The sequence below is a fragment of the Mastigoproctus giganteus genome, chromosome 5 (assembly GCF_048544385.1).
Source record: "Mastigoproctus giganteus isolate SK-2022 chromosome 5, ASM4854438v1, whole genome shotgun sequence".
Taxonomy (NCBI): domain Eukaryota; kingdom Metazoa; phylum Arthropoda; class Arachnida; order Uropygi; family Thelyphonidae; genus Mastigoproctus; species Mastigoproctus giganteus.
Window position 1 is genome coordinate 53395114 of NC_143579.1, and position 27345 is coordinate 53422458.

The following is a 27345-nucleotide window of genomic DNA, read 5'->3' on the forward strand; positions in this document are numbered from 1 at the left end:
AAAAGCCTTAAATGTGGCAATGGCGCCCTGATCCATTGGTTGTAACAAAGAAGTTGTATTTGGTGGCAGAAAAATAACATTGACATTTCTGTTCAGGTCCGTAAGATAAACAGGATGACCTGGTGCATTGTCTAATAGTAACAGAATTTTAAAGCCCATGTTATTGTCTTTGTAATAGTGTTTAACTGCAGGGCAAATATAATTTACAAACCAATCTTCAAAGAGCTGTTTCGTTATCCAGGCTTTCCTATTTGACTGCCATATAACAGTATGTATATATTAAAGTAAGTATATATTAAAAGGAAGAGTATTTTTTGAAAAGGTTTTTAGAGTCCTTGGATTTTCTGATTTATATACCAGCATAGGCTTTAATTTAAAGTCACCAGATGCATTTCCACCTGGTAAAAGGGTTAATCAATTTTTGGCAGCTTTATATCCTGGTTGGGTTGATTCTTTTTCTGCCAAACAAGTGTGTGATGGCATCTTCTTCCAAAATAATCCCATTTTGTCTATGCTAAACATTTGTTCATTCTTGTAACCATTATCTTCAATCAGTTTTTTTAGATCATCACGAAATCTTGCAGCTGCTTCATTGTCAGCACTGGCATTATCACCACTAAGTCGAACATTGTGGGTGGAGCCCCTATGTTTTTTTAAACCTGTAAAACCAACCACGGCTTGCACAAAAACTTTGCTCTTCCTTGCCATTTTCTTTTGTTAGTAGTGAATAGAGACTGCTTGCTTTAGCTTGAATCATCATCTGACTTAACGGAATTCTTTTCTGGTTACAGTCTTCAATCCATAACATTAACAGACATTCTATATTATCCATTTCAGAGCTACGATTTTTAACAATCATTTTTGACATATAAGATGCTGTTGTCATTCCATGTTCTTTTATTTTATCTTTATTCTTCAGAAGCATTCATACCGATGATTCGTTCATATTCTTGTCCCATGCTATCTTAGCATATGATGCACCATTTTCATATTGTTTTATAATTTCTAGTTTATCACCTGGTGTTAACCATTTATGTTTAGAAGAACACTCAGCGTCATTACATTTTTTCTTTCCACCCATATTTGCGTATAAATGTGTAACGTTTTTAAAAAATAATCTTTAATAAAAATACACAGCGAAAAATATTTGTACAGCTTACACACAGTCAACAACCTCACTGCTCAGAATCTAGAGTGATTACTAATGTACGAATACTAGCAGAGTCTATATATAATGGGAATTGCGACAACAGTCAGCGTGACCTTGAATCCAAAATGCATTGGCCTACGTACTGGCATTACAATACATATCAAATGTATTGGTGCATAATGCAGTTAATTTTTAAAAATTTTTTTCAATTTGTAAACCGTGCTATGCGAGGTATTCCTGTATTCACTTTTCGTTATATTCATAAATCAGGATGTAAAAATCAAATGCATATGATGCAAATGAAATTCATATGTCATTGAAAGAAGGCTACTGTATTAGAAACTTCAACAACTTTCAATATTGATCTCTTTAACTACTGCAGCTTATTATCTGTAACAATCTTCTTGGACAAATAATGCCTACCCAAGGAGAACAATTATTATGAAACTCTTTCACAAACATGTGCTATTTAATTATTTGCTGCATTTTTTAAAATTTTGATGGTATTCTGAAGGAAGCCTCCTCCCAAAGTTTTATTCCATGTTATGAAATTCATCTTTCTAAGAGAGAACTTTGACTTTTGAAAGTGGGCTCAGTTTTTTTATATGTTGGTGGATTTATGTAATAAAAGACAAAATAAACATTACCTGAATATATTTTTTTTCTTAAGGAAATTTACTCCAGATATAAAGTATTTAACAATGTATAAAAGAAACTTAACAGAACATAATATTTAGCTTTATACTTGTCCGAAACTTTTATAACAATTAGAACTTTTTTAATACAAATGCAAAACAGTATCACTCACATGCACACATTAAAAATTTGCAAAAATGTGAGGCCTGTCTTCATTTCAAATTTTGCTGTACAAATGGAAAGGACAACATTGGCTAAACTGTTGTAATACTCCAACCTTTTTTTGGTTGTTGTGTTTGTTCTCCAGCATTGTCCTTTTCAATGCTACTCAACTGCAAGCTCAAATCAACAGCTAAGTCTTTGCACAAACCATCCCATTTGAGCATAGCTTCAGGTGCTGGTGCTGCAAGATTTTCACTATTTTCACATTTTTGGAGGGACTTTTCCATGTCTGCTTCTTTAGGCAGCAACATTTCCTCACTACTTGGATCACAGCCACTACTACCTTTTCTCTCATCATCAGTAAAAATTTCAGCTTCATCTTCTTCCTTAATAACAGCACCTTCAAATTGTAGAAGACTACTTGGCCGGTATGTAGCATAATGACTAGAATGTAAGCTCCCAGGTGATGCCAAGGCACTCTTTTCTTCAAGTTTATTAGTTTGAGATGATCCAGATTTGGATAGATCACTGTAGTCCATACCTGATGGCTGAGGTAAAAGGGCACTAGAATAAAAACTTTGATTAGGTATTATAGTTTCAACAACCATCTGATGTGAATCGAACTCATATAAATGCTGGTCCTCCCTTTCTTCTGATTTTTCATCCGAATCACTAATGCACACTTCTTTGATATGCAAATGACTACTACGGGGACTACCCTCAAGTTGCTGTAGCTCAAATGGAGGAGATATTGGCTCCTCATGTTTTGTCCAATGTCTCCTAAATGATGATGGAGTAGGTTCATCATTAAATATTTGAAAGCCATCTTCAGAATCACTATTACAACATTCCTTTTGCTCTGCAGTCTCTACATCATGGACTGTAACATCTCTAATTATAGCAACCTTATCTTTTTTCCTGAGTAGCTGATCTTTTTCTTTCCATTCATGTTCATTAGAACCTCTTTCAATGTATCTCATACGAGCTCTTTCTAGGCGTTTAGTATTATCTACTGTATCTTGACACTTTTCTCCACAATAACTTTTCCCTACCACTTCTGATTTCATGAAACCTGTAAAAAGTGGAAAAGTATGTAAATTAAAAACAATAAATTTAAAATTCTTATTATTCAAAATGGAAAACATTCATGCATTAGATCATTATAAGCATGTCATATAAATAGTGATCTAAGCAATTACTACACTATTAATGTTTAGTGAAACTCAAAAATTAGTATGAATAATATAAAGAAGTTAGAAAAAAAAAACCTAGAAACATAATAAATATTTTGTATATCAAATACACAGAGCCACCATATGTGGGTGTGCAGGTTGTGCAGTGCACAAAGGTGCTTAATCAGGGGGGCACCACCTGAAGTTTAATAGTTTAAAAATCGGAAGATTAATAATGAGAATTAATATTCTGGATTTTATTTGTAGTTTACAATAAACATTACTAAAAACTTACTGGTCCATTATATTATTATCTCAAATTTGTTTATTCCTGTAATAGATAACTTGCCAACAGAAAAAATATTTTTTGCAGTAAATTTTCATTGTGAGCCGAGATGCATGTGCAGAGTAGGATTAACCATTATGCAAAATACATAAGTATATGGGGGGGGGCTCAGATGACATAGGGAGCCATGGTTGATTCAATATTGGCTGAAAGTTGCAGTTAGGCATAGTGGTGAGCTGTGAATATTTTAACAATGAGCTCGCAGGTTTTCCGACTTTCTACCCAGTAAACCTGGTTGGTCATGGAAGTGATGTCATCCGCGGATTCCACCAGAGGCGCTTCCCACGCTCGCACTACTAGTACAAGTGTGATTAGAGCACGTAATGCATTTTTTGTGACTGGTATGATATCTCAAGTCACGGGCGGATTCAGGGGCTGGACAGATGGGCCTTATTACCCCCTTAACCATGCTTTTAGTGAATGTGTAAAACGTTCCTAGGTCTAGCTAAAAAAAAAAGCTTAAAAACCTGGTCGTCATGCCTCCCCTTACGATGATAACTGGATACAATAGTGTCTGGAGTTCTAACTTTTTAGAACTCTTGAATAGTATGACATCACAATCATACTTCCTGCAGTTACTACTGCAGTAAGTATGATTGCAACAATACAAGTATTTGTCATATAACTGTGACAATACAAATATTTGTCTACAATTTATTTTTTCGTCTCGCATTTTCATTACATTTCATTGTTAGGTGCCCTTAACAGCTGCTTATGTCGTTTCAACTACAAAGATCGGTACTTCAATCGATGCTGTTTTCCAGGGATATTTAGATACCTTGCAATCGCAAGTATATATCTCTTACTTTAGTTATCATAAATCCATTGCATCTTGTCTTCCAGAAATTATGTAAATTTTTGAATGATCAATAAAATATTTAGAATAAAAAAGCTCTTTTATTTCGTAATCAATATATACAAATCAAAATACCTAAAAGAAACACAAATGATGTTTCAAAAAAGTTGTTTCGGAAAAAAGTTGTGCGTGTGGCGAGCACGTGCAACTTTTTTATTCGTCTTTTTTTAACAATTAGGGAAATATAATAGATACATTTTTTTCATGATAAAATTTTAATATTGCGAATAAAAAATAGCATGAATATTTCCCATATTACAAAACATTCTACAATATAAAAACAAATATTACATAAAAAACAAACTTTCTAGAAAAAGTACACAAAAATCACAGATTACATGAAAAAAAATTATTACACAAATATTCAAGAAAATTTTATTCTAAAAATTGCCATATGCAATTTACTTCTTTATTAATATTTGTTGTCTATCTTCTGCTTTGCTCAATAGTTGAGCAATGATTACAGAGGAATGATTTGACGTAACCCAGGGGCTTACATCTGGTGAGTATGGGCTTGGCACACCCAGGGTCATGAGCTGGATATCATCATTCTTTTCTTCTTGGTGATTCCCTTCCCTTCCCTTCCCTCTCTCTCTCGGGGTAATTCAGAAATTTTTTTTTTGGCTGGTGCAGCATAAGCCGCAGGCTTCCTTGCACCATATGGCTAATAATAATAATAATAGTAACGATCCGGATCAAACTGAAGCAATCATTTTCCATTTTGATGTATGGTCATCATAATCTGCAACATGTTTAATTGTCAACATTATTCATTCATTCACTCACTCAATATTATTCATTATGCTGAAAGCTCGCTCAACTTCAGCAGTGCTAATCACAATGGTTTCAAAGATATCTCTGGCTTTCTTAATTGAAAGGGGAATTTCACTCAATTTTAAAGATAAACTGTCTTTGACAAAATCTCTAAAATCATTAATTTTTATTTCATATTTTATCAGAAAACAAATTTCTTATTTGGTTTTCACCATCTTGCCACCGAGATGAAAGTTCTTTCATATTCCAAGATTTCCGGTAGCATATGTTTAAAATTTTTCAATGGTATCATTATTTTCTTTATTTAATTTAAAATCACTCTCTGTTCATTAATAACTTATCCTTTAAAGATAAAACAATGCATTTAATAACTTGTCACAAGGTAATTTTTTAAATGTGTTACTTCAAATTTGATTCCTTCAAATTCTTTCCACTTCAACGTGCTCTCAATTTTAGCTTCATAATGTCCTTCAAAATTTTTCAAATTAGCAATAGCATTGATAGTTTGAATAATAAATTTATCTGCTTTTACCATAGTGAATCTGTAAAGCTTCTGAAAGGTAAGAGACCTCCTGCAGGATGTCGATCATTAGTGCTAAATGGTTATGAAATTCCAGATTAAAAGCCGATTTAATAATCCAGAATATTTAACTTCTGATTAAAAGTGTTTGCACAAAGCGGGATAATTCCTCTAAACCGCAATTGTTGCCATCCGCAAGCTACATCGTGGTCCGAACACATGACCGACTTTATAGTTTCCACATCAAGTTGTTCAGCAATCGTCTCTAATTTGCGCTGTGTTTTTGGAGATTGGTGATATGCATACAGTTTTTTTTTTTTTTTTTTTTTTTTTAATTATTGCCTGTATGCCATTAAAGTTTAGAACATTTTCTACACAGTGAAAGCCTCGATGAAGTTTCAAAATCTGCCAACATTTCATCTTCGTAAAGTTTATATAATATCTTAGTTGGCTCAATCCCTCACTATGCAAAATGTCGGAATCACTCAGATATTCAGGTACTGTGACCCTTTAAATATAGATGGAGAAATTTACTGGAAGGCGTGGTGGATCACTCACTTCTCCGAAAAACATATGCCCATTTGTCGGAGTAAAGGGGAACCACAACACAGGTTGACCAGGGGCTATTATCAGTGTCGGAATCTTCTTAATCCTTTGACTGGCTATGAAAAGCATATTGACTAGTGTGACTTCTTGGTATGTGACTGCATCACACTTTCTAATTACCTAAATTGCCTAAAGGCCAGAGGTGAGAACAATGCATACAAAGCTGTCTCTCCTAATCTGTTCATTATACGGAAACCATTTTAAATGTAATTACCAAGAGGAATTCAAAAAAATTCACTATAAAAAAGTTGTTAAACAGAGGTCCGACTAATTAAATCAAAAATGAAGCAATTTTAAAATACATAACTGATTGATTGTGCCATTAAAATTTTGGCTCTGGATACTCAATAATTGCATTCAGGATTTCATTTGTAAAAGAAATGATTGTTTCAACAATGGGCTCACAAATTTTCAAAAAAAAAAAAATAACAATGGGCTCTCGTGAGCCCATGTGAGCCTACTATAGCTCACCACTGGTTAGGCATGCAAAACAGGTGTAGTCGCACTGGTCCTCACAATCAAATTTATTCCTGTTACATAGTGGTGTATTGGAAAATAGAGACATTTGATAATTTACATGCAAAAAATGCTTCATAAATTTGAGTTTTATTGCAGTATGAGCTTTTTTAAAAATTTATTTATTTATTTTTCCTAATCAAATACAAATGAATGGCAACTGTATGGATATTGTTTACATATTAAATTGATAAAACATTGAGTCAGCTTATGGTTCATGAAGAACTGTATGACTGGGAAACTTTTCATTGCAACCCCCAGGGCTCACATCTTGTGAGTATGGGCTTGGCACACCCAGGGTCCTGAGCTGGATATCATCATTCTTCATTTTCTTGGTGATTCCTTCTTTCTCTCTCTCTTGGGATAAATTCAGAATTTGTTTTTTTTTTTTTTTTGGCTAGTGCAGCATAAGCCTCAGGCTTTCTTGCACTACATGGCTAATAATAATAATAATAATAATAACTTATGACTTATAAAGTTTCTCGCTGGCAAACAGCAACAAAGTCCTTTGCTCTTCTGGAAAAACACCATAAAATCTGCTCAAAATCGATTTCAGTATTGGAAAACAACCTGACTGTTTATTCATCAAATTGCTTGCAGCATGTTGGGTAATTTTATAGCTCTAAAGTGAAATCTTCACCCTGCCAACAAGTAAAGAATAAAATTCCTTTTTTTTTTCATTATATGGTGCAATGAGAAAGTTGAAAAAACAGCTTAAAATATAAAGTGATATGAGAAAATTGGAGGAGAAAAAAGAAGGTTGCTGTTTGCCATGAGTTTTGTTTAATGACTTCAGCAGTCCATACAAGTTTGGATAACTGATAAAGATTAAACCCCCTGACAGGATATACGATACAAGGGAAAGAAAATTATTGACTTTTTTGACTGAATAATCACTGTGAGTTATAGAATTTTTTTTTTTATAAAGTTAATTTATAGAACAAAGTTCACATTTGATGCAGTTCTTCTGTAAATTATTATTAGTGGTAATGGCATATGATGCAAGAAAGCAAGCTTATAAAGGATCAACCAAAAAAAAAAAAACCCTCCCACATCACCTGTCCACCCCCTTCAATAATTTGTCTAGTTCTTCCTTGAATTTATTCAAACTACCCATTTCCACAACAACAAATTGAAGTCTGCTCTAACAATCAACCACCCACTGGCTGAAGGCACATCTATCCTGCAACCATCCTTCCTCAATTTGAATGTATGCCCCGTTGTGTGTGTTTGTGTGTTCTGAGGAAGAGGAAGAATGTCATCAGTAGTGAGCTTGCTCAATACATTCGAAGATTTAAACACCTCAAATCAGGTCACCTCACAAGTGTCTAGTCTCCAGATGCTGCAATTTGCAGAACTGAAGCCTTTCTTGGTTAGAGCCCCCCTTTGTTCCCCTCACTAATCTTGTTGCCCTTCTCTGTACTCATTACAGCAACTCTAGATCCTTTCTAAAATGAGGTCTCCAGATCTGTATGCAGTACTTAAGATGTGGCCTAACCATTTCTTTGTATTTTGAGAAATGATGGGCAAATATGGCAAATATGGAGAAAAAACTTGCTCGAAAGAAAACCCTGTTAGTGGAACAGTCGTTTTCACATTAAATGTGCAAGCAAGAATCAGATAAGTTTTGATTCTTGTTTTTATTGAAGTTAATTAATGTTGTGTCTTAGATGAAATTCCATTTGGGGTACATAAATTGGCATTTCTTTTATTAAGAAAACAACAAGTAGTAGATGTTAAATTAACTTTTCTTCAGCAGAGAGAACAGAATTGTGAGTATGCTAAACCTGCATTAAACTTTCTTCTTGTCAGGGACTTAAAGCAATTTTATGCAAGTAAGGAGCAATTAAAACTGTTGGGTAGTCAGTGTCAAAACCAGTTCTAATAAAGGAATCTTTACTTTAGAGAAGGTACCACAAAACTGCAATGGGAATTAATGACTCTCAGAAATATTCTTTATACATGTCACTTTTTCCATAATGCAGGAAACTAAAAACATTACCGAATCCATTTAGGATTCTGTAATGTTTTTAGTGTTCCCTAATATGAGTCTTAGCATTAAGAATAATTATTTTAGTGGTTAGTGGCCACCAAAATATAGTTTTAGAAACTGAAAGTTTAATATATGTATCTATTTTTTGCATATCTTCTGCAAATTTTGTTAAAGCCATTATTAAAGAACTATTTTTTCATTATATAGTTTTGGTTATTTCAAAAATACAAAGTCTTAAAATTTTATATAATAGGGAGCCAAAGCATTCTCTGCTTGCATGCTGTAATGAGGGAAACCCATAAGTGGTTAGTTTTGATATGTCAATTATAAATACCTTGTATAAAGTGAGAAATTTATAATTTTAGATGAAGGGGCACAGTTGGCTGCTTAGAACCTCTTATTAGTTATTGTTCTAACCAATCAATCTGTCATCTGTTTAGAGTTTTTTAGTTTTCATTTTCAGCTGAGAGGAAGGCAATTTGATACAAACATGATCTGTAGTTTAAACATATAAAATGTCTACAACTGTATGATTACAAATGACAGCAATCATAATTTTTCTCACTGATGGAACTAATAGAATTTCTTGAATAATGATATGGAAGCTAAAACTTCATGCTTTTTTGGTATAATCCCCGAACCTTGATTTGCAAATGTACAGTTCTGGTGTGTTGTGACTGATAAATATCATTGAGATTAAATTCTATGCAAAAGTAACAGAAGTGAAATTTAGTGCATTGCAGATAAACCCCAAAGAGTAACGGCTCAATGCAGCACAACTCTGTTGGTCACACCTTATGCAATACTCAAAAACAAGTAAGTAGTGAAAGAGAAGTGAATGAATCATTAGTACTGTATTTAGAACTCACAATTTCTTCTAATTTTCACTGACTGCAACAAAATTCTTTGCTTTTATATACAGGGACTATAGTGCCCACAAATTAAATCTACACCCCAGAAACTTTACTAGATCATGGATGCTTGAATTATAAATGACAATCTGTGCAAAAATATGTAAATTGAAGATGTCTCATGGTGTGGAATGTATGCAGGAAAGCTGTATAAAGCTATGTGATTCAACTAATCAGTTCACTAGACTGAGGAACAGACAGCATCTTGCAGAGGCTTCCGAAGAGGTATGATTGTCAATGCACATTTAGCAAGTGCTATAGCAGAGAGAATAGCTGTACTTGTTGAATCTATAGCCAGTGTAGCTTATGCACCTTTAAACACACACACACACACACACACACACACACACACACACACACACACACACACACACACACACACACACACACACACACACACACACACACACACACACCAGCGTGCTCAACCCTTGAATGGGTTGAGCACGCTGAATTCTGATGGGATCCTTCCACTTGTTCAGATTACGAACCTAAGGGGGCATAAATTCAAATTAAGAAAAGACAGATGTAGAATAGATGTGCGGAAATTTGCCTTTAGCCAGCGGGTGGTTAATTGCTGGAACAAACTTCCATCTGTCGTTGTGGAAGTTGATAGGTTGAATAAATTTAAGGAGGAACTGGACAGGCATTTGGAGGGAATGGTGTGATTTGTTTTTTGGCTGATGCTGCATAAGCTCATACACTTGCTTTCTTGCATCACATGCCACCACTACTACTACTACACACACACACACATTGAATGTTCAAAAACAAGCATCTTTGAGACTTTGATTGAATGGATAACCACCAAAAAAAAAAAAAAAAAAAAATCTATGAAGAGATATAACTGCAGCTAAAAATGTAAGACAAAAGCATTTCTCCATGTCTGTAGCAGATTATCAAGTGAAATTGTCACCAAATGATGGAACAAGTAACCTCTGTATTTAATGTGGAAATACCATGAAACATCAGTACCTGCATGTGCAGGTACTGATGCATTGTAGAAAGTGCAGAAGTAGAGGCAAATCAGGTGGTCAATGGATGTCTTATGATGATTTCAGGGGAAGTAGAAGCAAATCATGTGGCCCCGTGGGTCTCAATTTATGCTTTTCAACATTGATGTAAGAATGCATATATGGAGGAAACCACACCATGCGCTGGGACTGTCCTGGTGTGTACCAACATTACAGACTACTGGAGAAGGTCTAACGTTTTGATGTATCCTTTATCCCACTGAAGGGAACTGTGAGCATACCTGAACATTGTTGCAGATCAGGTGCACTTTTTTAAATCCCATGGCAGGTACTTTCAAGATGAGTAAGCAACTATCTATCACACCAAATGTATGTATGAAAACATTTTTGAAAAACACAAGTAGAACATCAATCATCTTCCCTGGCCAGCTAATCCCTAGATCTCAATCACACTGAGTAGCTGTAAAAGTGTATTTATCTGTGCAATCCTCTGCCCATGTCATTTTTCAACATCTTATTGACTCCATGCCACGTTGTTTGTTTGTTGTTGTTTGTTATTTGGTTTTTAGGAGCATTAGCAACTAAGGCCATATTGCTCTGGGATATGCGATGGTCATTCCCTGACCTTTCTGCATCCTCCATATTTGGTGGCGACGGGCTCGAACCCCGGTCTAATCAAGAAGCGTGTGCTACGCACTGTTGCTCCTTCCCACCTGGCTACGGAGGCGCCCATGCCACATTGTGCCTGATCAGTGATTTTGGACAACAGCAATCTAAAACACTGTTAATTATGTTCCTAATAGAATGCCCTATTTAATATAAGGTGCTAACAGAGTAATGAGAATGAATTAGAAGAAAAAATTCAGTTAAATTACCTAATTTTTGCATCATGTCCTCTTCAAAGTACTCCCTTGGGGCTAAAGGGATTCTTCCTCTTGCTCAGAATAATTGCCTTAGAGGGCATAAATTAAAATTGAGGTAAGACAGTTGTAGGATAGATGTGTGGAAGTTTGCCTTTAGCCAGCAGGTGGTTGATTTCGGGAACAAACTTCCAGATTCAAGGCAGAACTAGACAAACATTTGGAGCGAGTGGATGGGTGAAATGAGAAGGGTGTGGGTGTGTGTTTTTTTTGGTTGATGCTATATAAGCTTGCTTTTTTGCATCATGTGCCCTTGTTAATGCTAATGCTAAATATACTGAGTAATTTTGCTATCCTTAGAAGCATGTCTTTTGGATATGCCTTCTTTTTCTTTTTATAAAAATATTATGTATTTCATGAATCTTCACATCCTTAAATCTCATTTCTCTGAGCTTTAATTTCATCTCTTGAAACAAAATGCCACAGGGAGCAAGGTCCAGAAAGTAAAAGGAGGAAGGGGGTCACACACACACATCTGGTGTTTGGCTAGAAACTATTTGATACAGGTGTTATGAAAACTTCTGAATCTTGAAAACTATTCAATTATTTGTGTTTTTAATAAAAAAAATCCTCAAATTCTGTGTTTTTTAAGTTGTTTAATCAAGTCTGAAATAAAGCTCATTGAAAACTCCTTGTTCTTTTGAATTATTCATTTCAAGAAATTGTAAAAAACATCACTCACATCTTCACTATATATTTAAACATATGATTAATGCAATAGAATGGTGTATGATGAAGCAACTATCACTATCTAGCTGGAAATATCTGTAGAATTATTAGCAGTATTGTTAAATGACCTTTTTCATTATTTTTGGGTGGCACCTTGTGTGTGAGCGTGTGTGCATGTGCATGCTGCGTGCGTGCGTGGGTGTACGTGTGCATGTGTATTATGTGAGGTATATAGCATGTTGTGCCATGTCCGTGTCAATGTTGATACCATGTCCAACACACAGGGGTAACTACCTCCAGTTCTCACTAAAGAGTCACACATTATACACAACTCCATTTCTTTTTTGACTACAGTAAGGTCCACATGTGGTTCTTTTGCTTGGACATGGTAAGTCTGCTTATATCACATGCTTTATTTTTGCTTTAGTTATTAACTTTATATCCTTTGTCTCTGTTGGGTCAATGGTGATTAATATGCACTATGCATTATATAAATTTGAAATTTCTTAATTTCTATTGTATTTTATATAATCCTAAATTCTATTATTTGTTATATAATCTCAAAATTGATTTTACCATTTTTCTATTTCTGTATTGATCATTACATAAATAGAAAACCCCTTATCATTGTTTTTCCTTTTAATTTGGGTGGTTGACCCCAGAAGAAGTCACCCAAATTGTAGACATACAGCAATAAGTTTTTGTATACTATCCTTTGTGTCTATGTAACATACCTACACATTCTCCATAGATTTATTTAGGTATGTCTTTTATGATACTTTTCCTCATAAACTAATACATATATTTAACAAAATAATACTGTATATATAAAACTTAATTTGTCTGTTTCACTTTAAAATCCGAGAAATTGAATATATATTAAACAGGGGTGTGCTGCCAATTTTTTTAACAAGGAGGTTTGTGTGAGCTCTAGCACATCCCTGATATTAAATATTTTCCCACACAAGATAATTAATATATCAGTGTATAAATATATATCAGATATAGCTCAAGGTCCTACCTTTTACAGAATTACTGTGTGTTTTAATTCTGGATTCCTGAAAAGAAAAAATAACAATAAAAAAATGAGTGTTACCAGTATTGAAGTTACAAGTTTTACTTTTTTTTTATGATTAAATATGATATTAATATTATTTTTTAATATAGTGACTCTGCTTCAACTAAGGTATTCATTTCTTTACAAGTAGTTTCAGTCTGTATATAGCAACTAATAAACTAAATTTGCTACTAAGTTCATCAATCTCATATTGTTGGAGCATTTCATCATAAGTTGCTTCAGTATTGCACTACACACTTCAAATAAAAAGCACTGCTCTAAGGGAGAGGTACATTGTTATTAATAAGTATGCCATTCCTGTGCTGTTTTAATTTTGGGATAAAAATCAAAGACTGAAAATAGGCCTCAGAGGCCTATTTTGAGTAATTTCTTTGATAATTGGTGATTGTTAAAGCCCCAGGGTTCCCATCTTCTACTGATGATCTCCACCCTAATATCAAGACTTTTTTTCCACAACATGATGTTCCTCATCCAGCCTATGAACCAGGGCATCGCTGCAATCTTCAAGGTCTACTATCTCAGGGGAAAATTTAGACAGGCTGCTAGGGTAATAGAGAGGAATAGTTGGGTAATTTTTAAAGAAGTTTTGGAAAGGCTATGACATCTTAAAAGCTATAAAGAACATTGGTATTGCATGAAATGAAACAAAAAGAAACAAATGGCATAAGAGAAACAAAAGAAATAAATGGCATAAGAGAAATAAAAGAAACTAATCTAATGGAGAAATAAAATAAATAATAAGAGAAATAAAAGAAACAAATGGCATAAGAGAGATAAAAGAAACAAATGGCATAAGAGAAATAAAAGAAACAAACATAAATGGCATTGAAGAAATTGTGCCCAGAGTTTACAACTGACTTCAGAGGGTTTGAAGAAAGTGCAGAGGCAGTGACCAACAGTCTGGTAGAGATTAGTGGACAACTGGATTTGGAAATAGATGAAGCAGATGTTCAGAAATTTGGCTAAGAACTAATGAAGCTTCTATCAGGACAAAAGGAAGGTGGAAGAGGTGGCTGAACAACCCAAACGGTTCAAAAAACTTTCATGACTAAAAGTCATGAAACTGGCTGAATCTGTCAGTTTTACAATGTACTTCACAGAAGACCCACACAGTGAAAAAAAAATGTGGAAGTGAGGAATAGAAAGAACTATTATGCTGAAAGTGTATTATATTTTAGTAATATAATACACTTTCATAATCTCAAGTTCAGTATATAAAATCAACTGGAGACCCCAGAGAAGAGAAGAGGAGAGGCTAACAGAGTCTTTACACATGAGGAAAGGTAACAAATCAAAGTTGAAATTAAAAGTTTAAATGATTAATTATTGAGTTTTAAAATGAGCACATTTTCTTAAATGAACATGTTTAAGACAATATTGTAACAGTATTTAATTTAGTACCAATTGGGTGGTACCATATACAAGGTAGTGGAGAACAAAAGAGAACATGGAGTAATTGTACAGTCCAACATGAAGTTCTCTGAGAAGTGCAGACAGGCTGCTAAGACAGCTCATGGGGTTCTATCAATACAGATATTTTACCAGCAGGGACAAGGAAGTGATTATCCCATTGTATAAGTTAATGGTTAGGCTGCATCTTGAGCACTGCATAGAGGACTGGAAGCCTCATTTTAAGGATGTGGATCTGGTGGAATGGGTGCAGAGAAGAGCAACAATATTATTTTAGCCAGCAAGTTATAAATTACTGGAATAAGTTGGAAGGCTGACAGTTTGGGAAAATTCAAAGGTCAGCTGGATAAACCTAGAGGAGGAGGGAAATGCATAGGTTGTCTTGTCTATTTCCCTTTCTTTTATTATTTATTCAGTTTTATTATTATTTTACTCTTTTTTTTTTTTTTTCTTTTCTTTCTTTTTTTTTTTTTTTTTTTTTGACTGGTGCAGCATAAGCCATAGGCTTCCTTGCACAATGTGGCCATTGCTAATACCAATACTAGTCAAGAACACAAAAGGGCACTGGTACCCTAAAAGACCAGTTCTGCAAATTACAGCACTTGGAAACTAGGTACCTGTGAGGAGACCTAATTAAAGTGCTTAAGGCTTTAAATGGATTGAGTAAACTAAATGCTGATGGCATCCTTACTCTTTCTCTGGCAATATGCCCAAGGTTACATAAATAATTTAAACTGACAAAGGTTGGTTGTAGGATAGATGTACCAAAATTTGATTTCAGCCAGACAATAATTGGTTGTTGAAAAAACATGCATCTGGTGTTGTGGATACTTTGAATAAAAAAAAATTAAAGAAGAATTAGACAATTATCAGAGGTTGAAAAGATGAAAATCTGGAATAGCTTGTTTTTTACTTCTGACTGATTGATGCTGTATGAGCTTACTTCTTAGCATCATTTGGCACTACTAACAGAATTATTTAAATATAATTTTAATTAATATAAAATTAAAATACACTTGACACAGACTGATGACTTTTCTTGCCCCAGGTTCCGTCTATTCAACTAAAGTTTAACATTGACAAATGTAAAGTACTGCATATGGGTAGAAATAACCCCAGAGAAATGTACCAACTGTATGGCACTACAATTAGGGTGGTAGAAAATGAAAAAGACCTGGTAGTAATTGTGCAGTCAGATATGAAATTTTCAGAGCAATGCAGACAGGCTGCCAGAGCAGGTCATGGGATATTGTCAATGATATACAGGAATTTTGCTAGCAGGAAAAAGGAGGTGGTTATCCCTTTGTATAAGACAATGGTCAGGCCACGCCTTGAGTACTGTGTACAAGTCTGGATGCCTCATTTTAGGAAGGATATACAGTTGCTTGAGTGAGTACAGAGAAGGGCAACAAGATTAGAGAGGGGAACGACGGGGTCCTCTTACCAAAAAGGCTTCCAGAGCAATTTTTAAGGATTTGTAACTGCGGGGACCATTTAGATTTTGTGTTAACCACCATACTGATAGAAAAAAACATTGTCTAGTATTAATTCAACATCAATGATTTTGCAAAGAACAAATATGGATATTGGTCAAGCTGCATTAGGCATAGAAACGTCATATAATCAAGTGAAAAAAAATTAAATGAATTTGAAAACATCGTCAAGGAAGCATCATCTATTGCACAGAAATGAGGTGTACCGTGTCAATTTGCATATGAACAGAGGCGATTGTTAAAAGATATTTTGCTGAACTGGCAGAGGACTACCTATTTGAAAATGCAGAACTGCTCTTTAAAGTTTATACTTGGATTTCAGGAAAGCTTTTGATACTATTACACATGGAAGACTACCGTACAAATTGAAGCAGTATGGCATTAAGGGCAAGTTGATACAATGGATAAAAGGATGGTTGAGTGGGAGAAGACAGAGAGTGGTAATCAATGGGTACTGCTCTATGGGGACTAATGTTATTAGTGGTATCCCTCAGGGTTTGGTGTTGGGCCCACTGATGTTTTGTATATTTATCAATGATATTGATGAAGGTATATCAAGCTTAATGTCAAAGTTTGCAGATGATACAAAGGTTGGCAGGGTTGTTAATAACAGTAATGACAGTATGCTGCTGCAACAGGATCTGGAAGAATTGGGTAGATGGGCTGAGAAGTGGCAACTGAAGTTTAACATTGACAAATGCAAAGTACTGCATATGGATAGCAGTAACCGCAGAGAAATGTACCAACTATGTGGTGTTATTATTTATTTGTTATTTGGTTTATTTTTTTTAGTAGCATTAGCAACTAAGGCCATATTGCTCCGGGGATATGTGGTGGTCATTCCCTCACCTTTCCGCATCCTCTGTATTTGGTAGTCATGGGATCGAACCCCGGTCTAATCAAGAAGCGTGTGTTACGCACTGCTGCTCCTGCCCACCTGGCTACGGAGGTGTCTCTATGTAGTGTTACACTCAGGGTAGTGGAGAATGAAAGAGATCTGGGGGTAATTGTGCAGTCAGATATGAAGTTTTCTGAGCAGTGCAGACAGGCTGCCAGAGTAAGTCAATGATATATAGGAAATTTGCGAGCAGGGATAAGGAGGTGATTATCCCCTAGTTTAAGGCAATGGTCAGGCCACACCTTGAGTACTGCATACAGGTCTGGAAGCCTCATTTTAGGAAGGATGTAGAGTTGCTAGAACGAGTACAGAGAAGGGCAACAAGACTGGTGTAGGGAAAAAAGGGGTGTTGTTATGAAGAAAGGCTTAAGTTCTGCAAATTGCAGCTTCTGGAGACTAGGCAACTACGAGGTGATCTGATTGAGGGGTATACGAACTTGAATGGATTGAGCAGGCTCAATGTCTGCTCAATCCATTCAAGGCAGAACTAGACAAACATTTGGAATGAATGGATCAGTGAAATGGGAAGATTTTTTTTTTTTTGGCTGATGCCGTATAAGCTTGCTTTCTTGCATCATATGCCTCTACTAATGCTAAGTTAACATTTTTTATCGGCTAATTGACTTAGTGACTACCCAACTGCACAAAAGGTTTCAAGGACTATATAAATTTTCTGACTTGCATTTCTTACTGCAACTCAAATATTCCAAATGGATGAACATTTCATTATAAAAAATGCAGAGAAGGTGCAAAAGAAATTTTCAAGAAACACCATGGGACAACAATGTCTATCAGCACTAACACTGCTGGCACCTCCGTAGCCAGGTGGGCAGGAGCAGCAGTGTGTAGCACACGCTTCTTGATTAGACCAGGGTTCGAGCCCGTGACCACCAAATACAGAGGATGCGGAAAGGTCAGGGAATGAACGCCACATATTCCCGGAGCAATATGGCCTTAGTTGCTAATGCTCCTAAAAACCAAATAACAACAACTAACACTGCTTAGCATAGAAGCGCAAGAAGCTGAAATAATGGATGTTTCTAAGTTAATTAATGATTTTGCCAATACCAAATCTAGATGAAAACCATTCTATATGATATAAGTCAATATATTACTTCATTTAATTTTCAGAATTTTAAAATTATTTTTGTTTTTACATTGTATTGATAAAGATTTTAAATACACATTTACTACTGTATTGTTAATTTTTTTATTTTTACCAAAACAAATATTTTCAGGGGTGGCCCAAACTAAACTTTGCATTGGGGCCCACTTTTTCTAGTTAAGCCACTGGTGCATATACAACTAGTCAATGTGGAATGAAAAAGATACACAACTGCATACATTAGTAGTGCCATGGCCATTGTAAACAGTGAAAGCTGTGTTTGAAAGTTGGATGATCTGTAAGGGATTCTGGATACCAAAAAGATCACCATACTTTACCCCTGCACATTTTTTTATGTGGGGGATATCTTAAAGAGAATCTTAAAAATTGAAAAACTGAAGGCATCATGACAGCATGACCAAGTTAACTGCTGACATTTTCCAAGACATGCTTCAATGCATTGCCAAAAACAGGTGTTGTCATACTCAAAGTTGGTTTAGTGCATTTTAGCATTTCAATATCTAATGTATTGCAATCTTACACAACACATTTACTAGTCAACCAAATTACATGTTGTTCCTGCAAGTGTAACTGAAGATATATGCAACTGTAAAACATCCTGTATAATAAATTTTTAAAATAAATGGTAGAACAATATTACAAATTTACAGCAGCATGTTAGATAAGAGAAAGCAATATTCTTGTTCTGACTGTCAGCAGTGACTCTTCATGCATTAAGAATTCTTGGATTCAGGGGAGGCACCTATAGATTGGGGATGTGCAAATGTCTCTCTAATTCACAAAGGGGATCAAAGGGCAAGTGAGTAATTATAGACCTGTAAGCTTGGCCTCTATTCCAGGGAAAATAATGGAATCAGTGGTAACAAAGTATTGCAGGATTATCTCAACAGGAATGAAGTTAAACAGAAATCAAATTATGGATTTATTAAGAGAAGATCTTATTTGACCACTCTGACTAGCTATTATGATGTAGTAATGAAGGTTGGATGCAAAAAATAACTTTAACATCATATACTTAGATTTCAGAAAAGCTTCTGATATTGTTCCACATGAAACAATGCTATCAAATTTGGAACATGGTGGCATTAGGAGCATGTTACTTTTGTGCAGGGCCGGATTTAGGTATTGCGGGGCCCCTAAGCACAAAACGTTTTGGGCCCCCCAAAAACGTTTAATTTTAAAAAATCTAAAAAATACACTTATTATTATCTCTTTATATATAATAAATATAAATACATATGCGACAAAGAAAAAAATTACTTACAAAGTTAAAAATATATATGTTACAAAGTTAAAAATATATATGTTACAAAGTTAAAAATATATATGTTACAAAGTTATAAAAATAGAAATGAGATAGAATACAAGGTTAACAGATATGTTTAGGTAGATGCGAAGTAAAATAAATAGTTCATGTTATTAAACAGAATATTTAAGTTAATTTTATGGAACAAAATTAGTCAATTTATATTGTTAAAATAATGGAAATTGCAGTATTTCAATATATTATACTTGGAAAAAACCTCTATCAATCAGTATATTAAAATTATTATATATTCTGTTGTTTACAAAACGAGATATTAGATACTGTAGATTGATACTAAACAATGATTAGGCTTGTTTTATTTATGACATAGTTTATGAACATCAGATACTAAGATATAATAAAGAAAAGAAACTAACCTATTTCAATGTATTTGATACAAATGTAAATAAATTCAGATGCAAAGACGTCCATAAATTATAACAGACAACAAGCTGTTAGTTAGGTTATAAGACTCAAAGAGAAACTAACATAGGTGACTGGCAACCCGCCTTAACTCAACTATAGCAGTTCCTAGTAGTGCCACGAGGGCACTGCCAAACCTTTCCATGTAGCCACGGATCAGTGGCATTTCTAGTTACTTTTTTGTTTTATGTCTAGACGCTAAGCTGCCACCGAATTGTTATGTCGGGAGCTAAGTCTTGTAATTTTGCCAAATAAAATCTAAAGTAATTGACATCTTTTTGTGGGAAATTACGGGATTTTTTTCCGGGGCCCCATAAGCTACTGCTTATTTTGCTTATACGTAAATCTGGCCCTGCTTTTGTGGATAAAGGGATTATTCGGTGGTAGAAGACAGACAGAGGGTGGTTATAAATTGCACTGATCTTCTTGGACTAATGTTATTAGTGGAGTCCATCAGGATTCAGTGTTGGGGGCCCTTACTGTTTTTTCAATATTTATCAATGATATTGATGAAAATATATTAAGCTTATTGTTTAAGTTTGCAGATGATACATAGGTTGACAGGATGATTAATAAAAAGAATCAAGGCACACTACAGCAATAAGACCTATATAAATTATGCAGGGGGACTGAGATAAATGCACGGTACTGCATATTATTATTATTATTAGCCATATAGTGCAAGGAAGCCTGAGGCTTCTGCTGCACGAGCCAAAAAAAAAAAAAAAAAATTCTGAATTACCCTGAGAGAGAGAGAGAGAGAGAGAGAGAGAGAGAGAGAGAGAGAGAGAGAAAACAGAAGAGAGAGAGTCAGAAGTAGAAGGGAATCACCAAGAAAGAGAAGAATGATGATATCCAGCTCAGGACCCTGGGTGTGCCAAGCCCATACTCACCAGATGTGAGCCCCTGGAGGTACTACAATATGCAAGGTACTATTTCAGAATAACATACCAATTAGGTAGTACCATATTCAAGATGGTGAAGAATGAAAGAGATCTAGATATAATTGTACAGTCTGACATGAAGTTTACTGAGCAGTGCAGACAGGCTGCTAGGACAGCTCATGAAGTTTTGCCATTATATACAGGAATTTTTCTAGCAGGGATAAGGAAGTGATGATATCAATGTATAAGGCCACATCTTGAATACTACATATATTACTGAATATATGTACGGCAGGTCTGAAAGCCATATTTTAAGAAGGATGTTGATTTCTTGGAATGGATGTAAAGAAGAGGAAGAGCAACCAGATTAGTCAAGGATATAAAAGAGAACTTTTATGAAAGACTTCAGTTCTACAAATTGCAGTGCTTTGAAACTAGACACCTGTGAGGAGGCCTAACTGAAGTGTTTAAAAATATAAGGCTTTAAATGGATTGAGGAAACTGAATGTTGATGGCATCCTCACTCTTCCTCAGACAACACAAACATATGAAATTACACACACAAATTGAAAGTGAAAAAGATATCTGTAGGATAGATGTGTGAAAATTTACTTTCAGTCAGTGAGTACAAATGAGCTAGTGAGTTACAAATGAAGTAACTGGTTACTGGAACAAACTACCATCTGGTGCCATGGAAATGGGTAGTTTGCATAAATTTAAGAAAGAATTAAAGTATTTGTTATTAAGGAATTGTAAACCAATTTAATAAATGCATTATAAAGTTTAAAACTGGCTAGAAATATGTAATTCTGTTTATCCAAATAATTATGTAATTAATAATGTGTAATGATATATCATTTACATATATAATAATATATTTTTGTAAGTGATCTTAAATTTTTAGGCTTCAATGGAGGTTTACTTTTGTAGGATATGACTGCAGTTTCTGATCAAATATACTTTCTTTTCCAACATACAGTGAGGAAACAGACTTGCATTAGTGAAACAGAAAGAAATACTTTAATTAGTAAAGTAATGAAGAATTCAAAAATATACAGTTTTAAATCAATGGAGAATTAATCTCAAGGAAGATGATAATAAAATACAATTCAGAAATAAAACAAAAAACAAATGAATGGCTGAGGAGAAACGAAACAAGATTTATAAAATTATTGATAAAAATGTATCATTCATTCTAGATTGCTCTTAAGGATAGCTTATATATGATGTTCACTCTAAAGACATGTTTCAGTTTTCATTTTGTAAAAAAAAAATGTTATAAATACAACACAGCTATATTAATGTTTTTATATAAAATTCATATAATGAATTATATATAAGACTACTCAATCAAAATGCTGCTTTGTATTGAAATAGAAAGAAATGATTTTTGGAATCACTATGAAAGTATGCAACGCTACTGTGATGACCTTGTCTCCTTTAATGTACATACTTTCGTGCTGTTGGATTTGTGAACTAAAAGGCAAAAAGATAAATGACAGATACAATTACAAATATGTGACAATGAAGAAAGGTTTCATCTGCTGGGCCTCATCTCATAAAGAGCCACAGGACACTGAGGTATACATATATTACATATATCAACAACTTCATCACATACATGCCTCCAGGGCCTAGGGATGAAGTTGTTAATATATGTATACAGCAGTGTCCTGTGGCTCTTGATGAGATGAGGACACTGCTGTATGAAACAACTAAGGAACATTGCATTTTAATAACCTCTAAACCTGCCTAAGGCCTGGATTGAAAGGCTGTGATCCTATACTATGCAAGCCACTTACAAATGCAGTACTTATCCTGTGAGGTTACAAAAAAAGCATAGTAGAACTCCTTCAATGATCATCCTACTCAGCATCTTCTAATAAAATTAATCAGATGTGGGACTAACAAAATGAACAAGTATATAATAGGAACAGTGAAATTAAATTAAATTGGCCAAAATAACACACACACACACACACACACACACACACACACACACACACACACACACACACACACACACACACACACACACACACACACACACACACACACACACACACGACGTGCTAGAATAAAAATGGATCTGAATATTCTAGCAGATGGGAAAATACTTCTCACTATCCAGTCTCCTGCATAAACAGATTTTCATTCAGGTGGGGAGTAAACTTTGAGAAGAAGAAAGCAATTTGTGCTGGCAGTATCTCTCCAAAAGCGCCTCCGTAGCCAGGTGGGAAGGAGCAACAATGCGTAGCACACGCTTCTTGATTAGACCGGGGTTCGAGCCCGTCACCACCAAATACGGAGGATGCGGAAAGGTCAGGGAATGACCACCGTATATCCCGGAGCAATATGGCCTTAGTTGCTATTGCTCCTAAAAACCAAATAACAATAACAATAACAATCCCTCGAAAAAAAACCAAATAACAATCTAAGTTATTTGAAAAAATGAAAAAAACTTTAGATACGAGTGATACATACAGAGTGGCCACTGAAAGACTGAAGGGTTTGAAAAAGCATACCTTGTTCATTTTCAATCTTTTTTACTTTCTTTTTTTACAGGTTATAGAGGATCCCTTGGAGATTAAAATGGCTACGTATGATGTCCAGCAACGAGTAAAACTCATTGGGTTTTTATATTCTAGTGAAAGATTAATTATTGAAACTCAGAGAAAATACGAGCAACATTTTAAAGTAAGAGTATCTCCTAGCGATAACATGATTCAGAACCTAATCGCCCGGTTTGAAAGAACTGGATCAGTCGGCGATCTTCCGGGAAGAGGAGGTCCTAAGTGCACTGTGCACACTGACGCAGCGGTGGAAGCTGTACGGCAGAGTGTCCTTGAGGATCCATCTGCCTCTACCCATCGTCGCTCTGCTCAACTAGGCATCGTCAGAACATCGCTTCAGAAGATTCTGAAACTGGATTTAAAAATGTTTCCATACAAGATCCAAATGGGCCAAGCTTTACTACCCCAAGATACTCAGCAGCGCCTGCAGTACGCCATTCGATTTCAACACCTAGCCAAAGATAACAACAACTTTTTGAACAACTTGATAATGAGTGATGAAGCCCATTTTCATTTAAACGGGTACATCAACAAACAAAACTGCAGATTTTGGGCTACTGAGAATCCCAGGGAATTACATCAGCATCAATTGCATCCCCAAAAATGCACTGTTTGGTGTGGTGTTATGGCTAAAAGAGTTATCGGCCCCTATTTCTTTGAAAATGAGGAAGATCAGCCAGAAAGAATCAACGGGGCCCTATATAGGACAATGCTTGAAAATTTTTTATGCCCAGCGGTCGAAGATAATCAGGAGATATGGTTCCAACAGGATGGAGCTACTGCGCACACTGCCAGGGCGACGATGGACCTCCTGTGAGAAATTTTCGGTGAACGAATAATTTCAAAAAATGCTGAATTTGTTTGGCCTCCGCGTTCACCTTTTTGACGGGTCCAGACTTCTTGAAAGAATGGGTTTATGTAAATAAACCTCAAACAATTCAAGAACTTAAGGAGAACATTCGAGCCGAAATCCGACGTTTACGACCTGAAACCTTGCGTACGGTCATGGAAAATGCTGTGGAAAGAGCCTGTATTTGTGAGCAGGAAAAGGTGGTCATTTGAGGGATGTTGTTTATCACACATAATACTAAAAAAATCCATTAATTATATTTCCAAATAAAATAATAAAAAATTAAAAAAACATGTGTTTGTAAAAGTCATTTTTGTTTTATATCATTCAGTCTTTCAGTGGCCACCCTGTATATCCAAGGTGGCTAAACCAGTAAGTCAGTTCACTTGCTGGTTTAGCAGTGAGCCAACCCCTCCCCATTACCACCACCTTTTTACAAGAAATTTTATACTCTGTCTCCTAAAATTCCGGGCTTCTCCACAAGGACAGGATTGGGCCCTGCGTGTGCAGGGGTCCGGCTACTAAAAACATCCTAAAACGCCCGCCCTGGGTCAGGACTGAGCCCTGCGAGAGCCAGGGTACTACCAAAATATTGTTTAATAAGGAAATGATTAAGAGTGCAAGAGAAACTGGCTGCCTCCACGTGGCAAGTGACGGGAGCGGGGGGGTCGGGACACTACAAGTCCGCGACTCCCTGCTGCTAAATGCCAGTTGCCAGCCACAAACAACGAGAACAACACACTACATACACTAAAATACAAATTAAAGGGTAAAATAAGTGTTTTTTTTTTTTTTTTTATATATAACATAAGCATAACTAGACCTAAGTAAATATATATATAGATATATATATACATACTTTTTTTTTTTTTTTTTTTTTTTTTATTAGTCAAAATTCAAAACTGTATACGTTATCATTAGAGAAATTGTTAAAAAATTTTATGCTGGCAAAGATAAACGCTTAAACAACGGCGGATATAGGGGAAACCCTGGATACCGCTAGTAACCTACCAAAACACTATGTCACTATGTCACTCTGTCTCCTCTTTCGGCCATACTACATACACAAGTCGATTCCATGTGCAAGCACTGTGCCCAGAAAGGGCATAACTTTAACACCTGCCCTAACAAAACTGAAGAACTGGTTTGCACCAACTGTAAACTAGCAAAAATGGATTACAAGCATTTGATAAGGGATAACAAGTGCCCAGTTTATCTGAAAGCAAGAAGCACACAACAAAGAACAGAGTTGTCACTAACAAGCTCCCAAGAGGGAAAGTGGTTACAGCCACCGAAACTGCACCGGGAAGTTATATCAGAATCTGGAAATCATCAATTGACAACATATTAGACCACATCTACCTACCTCAAACTGAGCCACAGACTGAGGAACAGAGAAAACTCTATGAAGAAAACTCCTCTTATTGTACCACAGCTGTTTGTTAGTTTGTTATTTGGATTTTAGGAGCATTAGCAACTAAGGCCATATTGCTCCGGGGATATGCGGTGGTCATTCCCTGACCTTTCCGCATCCTCCGTATTTGGTGGTCACGGGCTCGAACCCCGGTCTAATCAAGAAGCGTGTGCTACGCACTGCTGCTCCTGCCCACCTGGCTACGGAGGCGCCCGTGTACCACAGCAGTTGAGCCCCCCCCCCTTTACAATCATGGAGCTGAGCATAGCAATATCAAAAAAAAAAGAAAAACCCCTGGTGATGACAGGTTTGAACCAGAGATGCTCAAAAAGGCAGTAGAGAAGATACCAGACATCATTCTAAATCTCTTCAATCGCTGTCTTTCAGAAGGCTAATACCCTAATAAGTGGAAAACAGCAAGAATAAGACTTGTACTTAAGAATCCAACCAAACCCCAGGATAAGCCAACATTGTACAGACCCACAGCTTTGCTTTCTACCAGCTTTGAAACCAGCTTCTATACCACAAATTAGAGACTCACTTCCAGGAAGCGAACATAATGTCGGCGAACCAGTTCGGCTAAAGAAGAGAACGCACAGCAGCAGATGCATTGGAAAACATAATTGAGGCAGCAAAAAACTGTGACATGAAGTATTTTCTCCTCATATCAATAGACTTTGCTGGTGCTTTTGATTCTCTTTGGTGGCCCGGAATCCTGGCCAACCTTTGGCATGCCTAAATTCCAGGCAACCTGTTCTGCTGCCTTAGATCATACTTGGATGACAGAAGAATTACAGTGACTACTCCCTTTGCCACTCTCTCCAGGCAGGTCCACAGAGGCTGCCCCCAGGGATCAGTTCTGGGGTCCCCTTCTGTGGACTCCTGTGCTGGATGAGTTCCTCAATATGGAAATCCCTAATATAAGAATGCAGGCATACGCCGATGATCTTATACTGATGCTGCAGGCTAATAGCAGGACACAGCTGGAGACCCATGCAAATCATGCCATTTCTGTTCTGCAAGGATAGGCAAATGGGAACCTACTGAACATCTCACAGGAAAAAACACATTCAATACTCCTCAAGGGCTCCCTCGATCCCAGGAGGCCTCCCCAGATCAAGATAAATGGAACAACCATTAAACTTCAAACAGAAGTCAAATATCTTGGCGTTATCCTCGATAGACACCTCAACTTCACACCGCATCTTAGTTACCTCAGAGTAAAATTCCGGAAATATTCCGCCCTATTTGCTAGAGTTACATGCAGAGACTGGGGGTCTGAAGAAGAGGGCGCTCACCAACCTCTACAAGGCATTCTTCATCCCGGCACTGGCTTATGCAGCGGGAGCTTGGTACGCTAAGGCAAGCACTGCTGTTAACAGAAGGAAATTGGAAACCATCCATCGAATAATTCTCTTCACAACAACCAGAGCATGCTGCATGGTGAGCACCCACGCTTTCCAGTCCTTGCGAGATATCTCCCTCTGGACTTTGGAGATTGTTGGCCATGGGCTGCTGCCCCAACATGCCAAAGGAAGGGTAATCACACATTTGGGATACACTATTGACTCAACTCTGACTAGACCACAGGAAAAAAGACATCTTACAGACCATGAGAACAGTGTGGCAGAATCAGTGGAATGGCTCCACTAAAGAGCGCATAACTAGAAGCTTCATACCAGACA

General features: G+C 36.0%; 1 protein-coding gene across 4 annotated transcripts in view; it reads right to left on the bottom strand.

Moving 5' to 3' along the window:
• Window positions 1–1995: 1995 nt before the first annotated feature.
• LOC150085398 (uncharacterized) overlaps window positions 1996–27345 on the bottom strand; it is a 650000-nt gene continuing 624650 nt past the window's right edge. For 2 of the 4 annotated variants that reach the window (XM_090374027.1, XM_090374026.1), the window contains exons 29-30: window positions 13227–13263; window positions 1996–3020 (exon numbers count right to left, since the gene is read on the bottom strand). In XM_090374027.1, the coding sequence (XP_090230153.1) occupies window positions 2041–3020; window positions 13227–13263 (1017 nt within the window). In that variant the 3' untranslated portion in view covers window positions 1996–2040. Of the gene's footprint in view, window positions 3021–13224; window positions 13264–27345 lie in introns of those variants that run through there. The other 2 variants (XM_090374028.1, XR_016546970.1) reach the window with 2 other exon arrangements.